This window comes from Macrosteles quadrilineatus, unplaced genomic scaffold (assembly GCF_028750875.1).
Source record: "Macrosteles quadrilineatus isolate MER2022 unplaced genomic scaffold, UCM_ALF_1.0 Scaffold_2__2_contigs__length_208266976, whole genome shotgun sequence".
NCBI classification, from domain to species: Eukaryota; Metazoa; Arthropoda; class Insecta; order Hemiptera; family Cicadellidae; genus Macrosteles; species Macrosteles quadrilineatus.
This window is the reverse complement of record NW_026542595.1, coordinates 33,424,292-33,435,505: the sequence shown is the minus strand read 5'-3', so window position 1 is coordinate 33,435,505 and position 11,214 is coordinate 33,424,292. Positions and strand designations below refer to the sequence as shown.

The window sequence follows — 11,214 nt, the reverse complement described above, 5'->3', positions numbered from 1 at the left end:
TGTTCACAGTTCTACGGAAATACTCACAATAATATATCACATCACACTAACGATTACTAATAATAAAACCTAAAGAAACACTTGCTGCTAATATGAATATTCTAAGCATATGTTTAACAAAATAACAAACTGGAATCGTTAAAGTCACCCGCACACATCGCTCTCCGCACTACAACTAGGGGTAGCTGGGCGCGGGCAATAAAACGTGCTAAAAGGCTCGAATGAATGTAGAATGGGTAGACACGTCTACTCAACACCACAAAAAATGTTCAAGATGGGGAAGAAGATATGGGAAACATGTTAAAATTAGGGTGTTTTAAAGTAAAATTACACACAAAAGGTCTATCTTATTTCATATTCAAAACATACCTGTTCGCTGCAATCTTGATTTTTTCTTTCTTTTTTTTGTAAACAATGTCTTTGACTAGTAAACAGCTATCGCTTGAAACGTTGAAACAAAACCTTAATCATTAAATGGGACAATCTAACGTAGGCCTATATTGGGGAATATTTTATATGTAAATGCATGAGTTTGATGGCGTAATCAAATCTTCCCCCGACACCCTAATGAATATTGAATAATTATAGAATAAGATACAATAACAAGAATACAATAATGCAATAACTTTAGCCAATAACTATGTCTCGTTACCAACCGCATTGAATCTAACGGCAATGCGAACCTGAGTAAATCGTGAGTTCCACGAGTCTTGTAGATTCTTTAATAGCGTTTTTTTACTGTTCGTTTTATTATTGTTATTAAGAACACACCTGTACTCATGTCACAGCTTGAACGTGTGTAAATCTACGTTGGTCGAAAGCCTTCCGTTAAATTAAATCTTGATCTTAAAGCTAATTAAGGACTAAGAATGGGTAATGAGTGTAAACACCGACATAATTTTAAATAGGCCGGTATTTTCAACCAAATAGTTAATTTTATTACAAACTATTTAAAAAATGACCCAATAAATTAATGTCGTGATAGTGGAATTTAATAGTTTAACATAGAAATTATTTTAAAAGTTTATGTAGAATACTCATGTTTCACTCTGTACGTAAAATAAAATGCCCTAAAATTATAATTTATCTGTTTCCGTTTAAATTCTATTTTGGCGCCATTAACAATAGTCGTAACTAATCACATTATTAAAAATAATAGAAAAAACAAACACAACTACATTTGTAAAGTACGGGTATTACAGCAAGCCTTGCCCTAGTCGTGGATCAATAAACTCGACATTAATAACTATACGCGCCTGCTCTGATAACAAGCATTGTTGAACGACGCAGCTGTCGGTAGAGTTAGTAGTTCTCGTGTTGGCAACCACACAGCGCCACAACATAGAGAGCAAGCGATAACATTCTTTCAACATTCCAGCCACATTCGCTAGGCGCGCTGCGCGCGCAGCGAAATTTCCTGGCTTCAACTGCTACTATGGACTCGGGAAGTCTATTTGTGGTTATATAGTCAATGGTAGAACCTACCCGCACAGACAGGCAGACATCGGGCCGTTCACCACAACAATGTCCCCCGCCCCCGCCCACTCCATCGGCAACAGCTGACTGTCGACTGCGCTACGGGTCAATGAACTGATTGTTGACATCTACTCAACGCTGAATGCTAGATAATTCTACAGTGTGTTAAGCGTGCGCGTTTACACCATTCAAATTGTTGATGGATTGATGCAGTTTTGGTTTATGACACAAGGTGTTAGTTGACAACAATTTTTAATTTCTCAGTACCGACCTCAAAGCAAAATGTTTATTATTGTTAAAGTTTCAGATTTTCTATTTTTGTTATTCAAATTTCAAATGTTTATGTGTAAAATTGTTTCGTGTTAAATGTATTAAATGTAAATCAATGGAAAAAAAATCAACAAAAAAATGTGTCGTATGAATGAAGCGTCTGTTGCCACGTCAAGCGGGTCGAAATTGTCCCGGGATGGAAAAGGCCTTCGTGCGGACCTGAAGGTCGCTCGGGCCAATTTCTTTTGGCAGGGGAGATTTCTGTGCCGATTTTAAATTCAAAGATTTAAAATCCGCGCCAGGCAATGGACAAGTCAGTCCAACATGACGTAACGCGGAGAAATACTACACTCGAACCGTGTCGCGTGCAAACGTCTCGTCGTCACTCGTGGCTCAGTAATCGCGTAGTCAACATGTGAAGTCGCGTTTTGTCGCTGGTGTAGGACGAATTTATTAATATCTTAATTCGTAGCTCGGAAATTAGCGTTCGGGCGGAAATTGTACGTGCATCAAACGATCGCAATTGTCAAAATTTCGCCGAATTGCATTTGGGGGTGTGTTTTATTAGTATTAAGTCGAGACAGTTGAGATGCCGGATTGATTGTTCGCGTTCGTGATGAAAATTCGTACATGCATCATATCGATAGCAAATGTCAGTTTCTAGCGAATAGCGGGTCGTCGTGAAGGTATTTTCAATTGAATCATTAAACGCCAGCTCGAAAAAACAAGAATTAATAAGTCCTACACCAGAAAAAACCGTGTCGTGATGTTCCGCTCGGTCAGACAAAAAGTCACAAATTACCACTGTCATTTTCTTTACAACTGTCATTAGTCATGGATCGTACGTTTCACTATCAACAACAGTATATCATACATTATCCCTCTATATCCTTGTGTAAACTATTATGTAGGCTACATATGAGATGCTGCATGGCTGGCTCGTATCCAGCACTACACTGAGCCCCTCGTGTACCGCGGTATAGAAACTGTGTGATTTTACTGTCACTAGTCACGGATCGTACGTTTCACTATCAACAACAGTATATCATACCTTATCCCTCTATATCCTTGTGTAGACTATTATGTAGGCTACATATGAGATGCTGCATAGCTGGCTCATATCCAGCACTACACTGAGCCCCTCGTGTACCGCGGTATAGAAACTGTGTGATTTACTGTCATTAGTCATGGATCGTACGTTTCACTATCAACAACAGTATATCATACATTATCCCTCTATATCCTTGTGTAGACTATTATGTAGGCTACATATGAGATGTTGCATGGCTGGCTCTTATCCAGCACTACACTGAGCCCCTCGTGTACCGCGGTATAGAAACTGTGTGATTTACTGTCATTAGTCATGGATTGTACGTTTCACTATCAACAACAGTATATCATACATTATCCCTGTATATCCTTGTGTAGACTATTATGTAGGCTACATATGAGATGCTGCATAGCTGGCTCATATCCAGCACTACACTGAGCCCCTCGTGTACCGCGGTATAGAAACTGTGTGATTTACTGTCACTAGTCACGGATCGTACGTTTCACTATCAACAACAGTATATCATACATTATCCCTCTATATCCTTGTGTAGACTATTATGTAGGCTACATATGAGATGTTGCATGGCTGGCTCTTATCCAGCACTACACTGAGCCCCTCGTGTACCGCGGTATAGAAACTGTGTGATTTACTGTCACTAGTCACGGATCGTACGTTTCACTATCAACAACAGTATATCATACATTATCCCTCTATATCGTTGTGTAGACTATTATGTAGGCTACATATGAGATGTTGCATGGCTGGCTCTTATCCAGCACTACACTGAGCCCCTCGTGTACCGCGGTATAGAAACTGTGTGATTTACTGTCACTAGTCACGGATCGTACGTTTCACTATCAACAACAGTATATCATACATTATCCCTCTATATCCTTGTGTAGACTATTATGTAGGCTACATATGAGATGTTGCATGGCTGGCTCTTATCCAGCACTACACTGAGCCCCTCGTGTACCGCGGTATAGAAACTGTGTGATTTACTGTCACTAGTCACGGATCGTACGTTTCACTATCAACAACAGTATATCATACATTATCCCTCTATATCCTTGTGTAGACTATTATGTAGGCTACATATGAGATGTTGCATGGCTGGCTCTTATCCAGCACTACACTGAGCCCCTCGTGTACCGCGGTATAGAAACTGTGTGATTTACTGTCATTAGTCATGGATCGTACGTTTCACTATCAACAACAGTATATCATACATTATCCCTCTATATCCTTGTGTAGACTATTATGTAGGCTACATATGAGATGCTGCATGGCTGGCTCGTATCCAGCACTACACTGAGCCCCTCGTGTACCGCGGTATAGAAACTGTGTGATTTACTGTCACTAGTCACGGATCGTACGTTTCACTATCAACAACAGTATATCATACATTATCCCTCTATATCCTTGTGTAGACTATTATGTAGGCTACATATGAGATGTTGCATGGCTGGCTCTTATCCAGCACTACACTGAGCCCCTCGTGTACCGCGGTATAGAAACTGTGTGATTTACTGTCACTAGTCACGGATCGTACGTTTCACTATCAACAACAGTATATCATACATTATCCCTCTATATCCTTGTGTAGACTATTATGTAGGCTACATATGAGATGTTGCATGGCTGGCTCTTATCCAGCACTACACTGAGCCCCTCGTGTACCGCGGTATAGAAACTGTGTGATTTACTGTCACTAGTCACGGATCGTACGTTTCACTATCAACAACAGTATATCATACCTTATACCTCTATATCGTTGTGTAGACTATTATGTAGGCTACATATGAGATGCTGCATGGCTGGCTCTTATCCAGCACTACACTGAGCTTATCGTGTACCGCTGTATAGAAACTGTGTGATTTACTGTCACTAGTCACGGATCGTACGTTTCACTATCAACAACAGTATATCATACCTTATCCCTCTACATCGATATTCGATTTTATCTTGTCTACATTGGTAACTCGACTTAGCTTTATAAAAATAATATCGAAATAAAACCAAATCAATAACTACAAAACACCCATTAATTAGTGAGTAATCCCCATAACGAGAGGCTGCAAGGTGGAAGTAAGCCTCGGGTTCCGAGATAGTTTTTACAGAGTTGCCAAGCAACGGCACGTGATGTTCTCCGGTCGACTGAACCTTGTAAATAAACCTTCTCGGCCATCAGCTTTTTACTTACTAGTTTTCGTATTATACTATACATAATAGTGTATTTCATCACTAGGGCCTAGAGATTAATAATTTTGACCCGAGTTCGCCTCGATCAGAAAATGAGCGAGGGTTAAAAGGACACGTTTTGCCCATGTGGTGAACTATATTTTTCATCATATTGCATCATTAATTAACAGACTAAGCTAGGAAACGAAATAATTTTTATGTAAAGATAACCTCTCAAAACGACTTTCAGCATGTTTTCAATTCTGCTAATGCAAATAAGCAGCTCTTTCGTAATATAAGTGATTCAATAATTTCGTCTATTACGATTGTGTTACAGTATATTTGTATATGTCGAGCGATTGACAACAATCACATTCAATTGAATGTGTTCATCACCTTACCTAATAAATCAATCGATAAATAATTTCGATTGCCACAATCGAAATTCACAACTGTTTACAACAGCTGATTTTTACTCCCTAGAGAGTAAAACTGCTACTTTAGATCCATGACGCATGCATTAAAAATTGCTGTTTTTAATGCAGTATGACTAAACATTTTATCCTGCTATTTTGTATAATAAGCACTGCTATCCCTAATTGGCTACAAATAAGAGGTATATAGATCGTTAAATACCCAAATGTGTATACTTAGCAAGAGTTAATACCTTTTATGTAATGTTGTTGTTGGTTCTGCATATTTTTGGCCATTTCATGTATTCATAACAAAGATTGTAAGCAATAAGCTTGAAAGATAATTAACGTATTCATTGTGAGGAAACTGTATTTTTATATCCATGAAACATCAAAACCCTTACATAAATTTTAAAAGTGCTGTTATCATGCCTACACAGTCCCACAGTCAACCCTAGTACAAGAACTAAAACTAATAATATATTTAAATTTGAAAATAGATATGCAAGAAAATTACTTGTAAATTTCATTTTTGTTAGAAATGCGCAAGTAATTTGCGAGCTACTAGAGTAAATACTGTACTGGTTTTCTAGAAGTATAATGTCGTCTACTAGAACGCGAAGTACATAAACTAACTGTCTAGAAAAAACCCGGCTATGTCAAGCTTACCAACAAAAATGGTTTTTTCTGAGGTATAACGAATACATTATTCCATTATTGGACTGGAACTCACTGAGTCGTACGCTGAAAGAGAGGTGTAATATATTTATATAAGTAATATAACAGTTTTTACTATTTAATAATTTACAAGGCTATGTTGGCAATATTTAAATATGTACGTTGAACTGTAACCGTTTGTATTTCCCACTACCAGTTAATATTTGAATAAACGAATGCTATTGGACGATCGGGTCACGCCACTTCCCCAACCCATGAGTCCATGTTAACCGACACCTCTACACCTCAGTTATAGCCAGCTTCCATCCTGAGTAACTCCGGCCCGTTCGGTCGTTAGCAGTTTTACAGTGTTAAACCGTAGTGCTTATTAACTTCCCGATTCCCGTAGTGTAAGTCGTCAGGGTGACGTAGTGACTTAGTTACAGTGTATAGGATAGCACCGTGTCAACGAAGGTACGTCAGGGTGACGACACTTCAGTGGCGACGAGGACAATTGGAGCAGTTTTTAACGTTCGGGAGTGAAGCGTCGGTCTACGTCCGGTACTGTACGCGTGATGTAAATGGCTTGTTTTAGCGCCATAAAAAGATTTTCGTTAGTTTGTGTGGGGAAGGAATGAACATAGAGAAGTTATTTAGTGAAGGATTTAAGTTCGGACATAAAATGGCGGGAATTATAGGAAGCGTCGGGGAGTTCGACCAACACGAGGAAACGTGGGACTCGTATATTGAACGTTTCGAACTATTTTTAAGTTGTAATGAGGTCAGTGAAACGAAAAAGGTTAGTACGTTACTCACAGTAGTTGGTGTAAAGACGTTTAAACTTTTGCGAGATTTGTGTACACCAGACAAACCGTCTAGTAAATCGTACGCTGAATTAGTGAAATTAATTAAAGACCATTTGTACCCGACCCCATCTTTCATTGCGGAACGATATAGATTCAGCTTGAGAAATCAGTTAGAAAACGAGAGTGTTTCCCAGTATATCGCGCAATTAAAGCATTTGTCGACACATTGCGAATTTGGCGCGAATTTAAATGACTATCTACGAGATCGCCTGGTTAGCGGCATCAGAAGTGATTCAATGAAGCAGAGACTTTTATCGGAATCAAATTTAACATTCGAGAAGGCAGTGCAGATGACGTCACAGTTCGAGATGGCGGAGAAGAGCGCGGCGTCACTTTCGGCTGGAAGCAGCGATGGTCACGGCGGGAGGATCCAACGCATGGCGGCGGCATCAGCTTCAGCTTCACCACGCCCATCAGGTCAGCAACCCCACCCACGAGGTTCAGCGCATCACAACACCGGAAGAGGTAGACAACAGCAACAGCCAACATCGTCTGCAGCGGCGTCGGCGTCAACGTCAAATGATAGAGTGCAGTGGCAGTGTTTTTGTTGTGGTGACTTCGGTCACATCGGCAGGAATTGCCGTTTTAAAGGTTCGACATGTCACAAGTGCGGTAAGAAAAATCATTTAGCAAAAGTGTGTCGATCTCAGCAAAACAGTAAGTCACAGTTTCAGTTCCGTAGTAATAAGAGTGATTTTAGATATAATAGAAATAAGCAGCATAACTATGTAGATGAGGTATCTGATGATGTAAGCGTAAATGATGATATTGAGGAGAGTATAGGTAATCTGTTTGGAATTAGTGAAGGGTCCAGTAAAATAACTAAGGTTGATCCTTTCAAAACAGAGGTTATTCTTGAGAACAAGTCAGTAACTTTTGAAGTTGACACGGGTGCGTCAGTAACTGTAGTAAGCGAGGCTTATTATAAAGATAATTTGAGTACTTTGAAATTGTTTCCTACTGACATAAGGTTAAGCTCGTACACTAATGTGCCAATTTACCCTGTGGGTAAGCTAGAGGTAAATGTTCAGTTCAGAGATAAAAGCAGGACCTTAGACTTGTACGTAATTAAGGACGGAGCTCACCCCCTTATGGGACGAGACTGGATAAAGGAGTTAGGGGTAGACATTTCTTTCAAAAATAATGAGGAATTATTTGTCGCTACAAGTAGTTGTGAATCAAAGAGTAAACATGAAAGTTTAGTTAAAGAACTAGTAAAAGAGTTTCCTGAAGTTTTTTCAGATCAATTAGGGCAATGCAATTGTAAGCCCGTAAGGCTGGTTGTAAAAGAAAATGCCATTGCCAAATATCATCGACCCAGATCACTACCCTACACCCTTAAGGCTAAGGTAGAAAAAGAACTAGAACGTTTGGTGGAGTCCGATATTTTAGTCCCAGTTTGCAGTTCAGAGTATGGATCGCCTATTGTGCCAGTTCCTAAAAAGGATGGTAGCATTAGGATTTGTGGGGACTTTAGGCATGTTAACGCACAATTAGAAATTGATAGGTACCCCATTCCTAGGGTCGAAGATTTGTTTACAGAACTACAAAAAGGGGAATTTTTCAGTAAGATCGATCTAAGTCAAGCCTATATGCAGTTAAGATTAGATGAGTCATCACAAAAGCTGTGTACAATCAGTACACACAAGGGGTTGTTTGCGTACAAAAGATTGCCTTATGGCATAGCATCAGCAGTAGGTATCTTTCAAAGAGTCATCGAACAAGCTTTGCAAGGGTTGCAAGGTGTGAAATGTTTTTTGGACGATATAATTGTATCAGGACCTAATGACGAAGTACATTTAAGTAGACTAAGGGAAGTTTGTTCACGTCTCAAGGCTGTAGGTTTCACAGTGAAACAAGATAAGTGTAAATTTTTTGCATCAAAATTTGAGTTTTTGGGGTTTACTATAGACAAACATGGGCTTCACACCTCGCAAGCCAAGATAAAAGCGATTGTCGATGCCCCTGTACCGAGAAATGTGACAGAAGTAAAATCATTTGTGGGTCTAGTCAACTATTATTCTAAGTTTGTCCCCAATATTGCGGGTGTTTTGAGACGTTTGTATGACCTTTTGAAGAAAGATGTAGAATTTTGTTTTGGTGACGAGTGTATGAAATCGTTTAAGAAAGTTAAAGAGCTATTGTGTACGGCTCCTGTGCTAGCACACTATGACCCCCAAGCACCAGTAATACTAACAGTAGATGCAAGTAACTATGGTCTAGGTTGTATTCTCAGTATTATAGACAAAGATGGTACTGAAAAACCAGTAAGTTTTGCATCACGTACATTGAACCAAGCAGAGCAAAACTATTCACAAATTGATAAGGAGGCATTAGCTGTAGTTTATGGTGTTAAGAAATTCCACCAGTATTTGTACGGGAAGCATTTTACCCTTAAGAGTGACCACAAACCCCTTATTAGTATTTTTGGACCTAAGAAAGGCTTGCCTGTGTTCGCAGCCAGTAGATTACAGAGATACGCCCTGTTCCTGTCAGGGTATGATTTTGACATAAAATATGTTAGGTCAGACAACAATAGCGCCGATGCGTTGTCTAGGTTACCGCTTAAAGTGTCCCCAGCAGACGAGGAACCCGAATTGTTGTGGTTAGGTACTTATTTACACTTTGTTAAAGAGAGCTCAGTACCAGTGACATGTGATCAAATTAGAGTAGAAACACAAAAAGACCCGTTATTACGGAGAGTGTTAGGCTATGTCATGTTTGGGTGGCCAAATTTTGTCCCTAAAGAGGAATTTGAATTGTTCCCATTTTATCAGAGGAGGGAGGAACTAGCTGTCGAGCAAGGTGTTTTGATGTGGGGGTACAAGGTAATTGTTCCTAGTAGTTTGAGAAGTTATGTTTTGAATGAACTTCATGCGTCTCATCTGGGCATAACTAAAATGAAGTCTGTTGCGCGTTCTTATTTTTGGTATCCAAGTCTAGACAAAGACATAGAGAACCTTGCTAACAGCTGTTCGTCCTGTCTTCTTGAAAGACCAAATCCTAGTAAAGCCGAATTGCATCATTGGCATTACCCGAGTAGACCATGGGCTAGGTTACATGTAGATCACTTAGGCCCATTCAAGGGAAAGTTGTATCTGATAGTAGTTGACGCACATTCAAAGTGGCTGGAAGTTTTCGAAACTAGTTCGACTTCAGCCAATCACACTATAAATCACCTTCGTGATTTGTTTGCACGGTTTGGTTTGCCAGAGTCAATCCATAGTGACAACGGTCCTCCGCACACAACATCGGCTCCGTACCATGCTCAAAGTAACGGACAGGCCGAGAACTCGGTTAAGTATGCTAAGTCAAAGTTAAAATGTGCATTTAGGGAAAATGTAAATACTTCTGTAGCCTTAAGTAGAATTCTTTTTGACTATCGCAATTCTGTGCACATGACCACTAATGAGACACCTGCTATGTTAATGTTTAATAGACCTTTGAGAACCCGATTAGACCTCCTCAGACCTAATTTGTCTGAGACTGTAAATAGACAACAACAAGCTCAAAAGATGTATGCTAGGGGTAGTAAGACTCAATATCTGTTTGAAAACCAAAATGTATTGATTAGAGATTATACATCTAAGGATAAGTGGATTGAAGGATGTGTGGTTAGACAGATAAGTCCAACTATGTATATAGTTAAGTTAAGTTCGGGTGTTACGTGGAAAAGACACATTGATCAGCTGATTGCTATCGACAGTGGCCCAGTGTTGACATCAGATGCAGACAACAGGCCCACGGCAACTACAGTCATCGCGCGCCCAGCTGTTCAGAGTACACCAGCTGAGCGTGACGTCAGTCCTATGACGCGCGAGCTTCCGGGACATAGTACGCGCTTGTCCCTCTCTCCCACCACTCCGCGGCGCTCTATGGTTCCACAAACAGCTGATCGCAACTCACCACCAGCTGTACACCGTACACCTGTACAACACCGTACGTCCACTACACCACAGAGACGTTATCCCATGAGAGCTAGGAAACCAGTCGAGAGAATAGATTTATAATTAGTTTGTTTTGTTGTCATATAACGGTTGTTGTGTTTGTGTGTTGTTAGGTTGTTTTATTTATGTATTTGTTTGTCAGCGTCTATATTCTATCTGTTTACTGATACTGAAATTGAAAAATAATTATTGGTCACATTTTATGGTCAGATTTAAAGGGGAGGAATGTAATATATTTATATAAGTAATATAACAGTTTTTACTATTTAATAATTTACAAGGCTATGTTGGCAATATTTAAATATGTACGTTGAACTGTAACCGTTTGTATTTCCCACTACCAGTTAATA

General features: G+C 39.6%; 1 protein-coding gene across 1 annotated transcript; it reads left to right on the top strand.

Moving 5' to 3' along the window:
- Nucleotides 1–7,153: 7,153 nt before the first annotated feature.
- LOC128984052 (uncharacterized protein K02A2.6-like) lies at nt 7,154–10,927 on the top strand. Its single transcript, XM_054403336.1, has one exon. It carries the CDS (start codon nt 7,154–7,156, stop codon nt 10,925–10,927), a length of 3,774 nt encoding a protein of 1,257 aa, XP_054259311.1.
- Nucleotides 10,928–11,214: the final 287 nt, after the last annotated feature.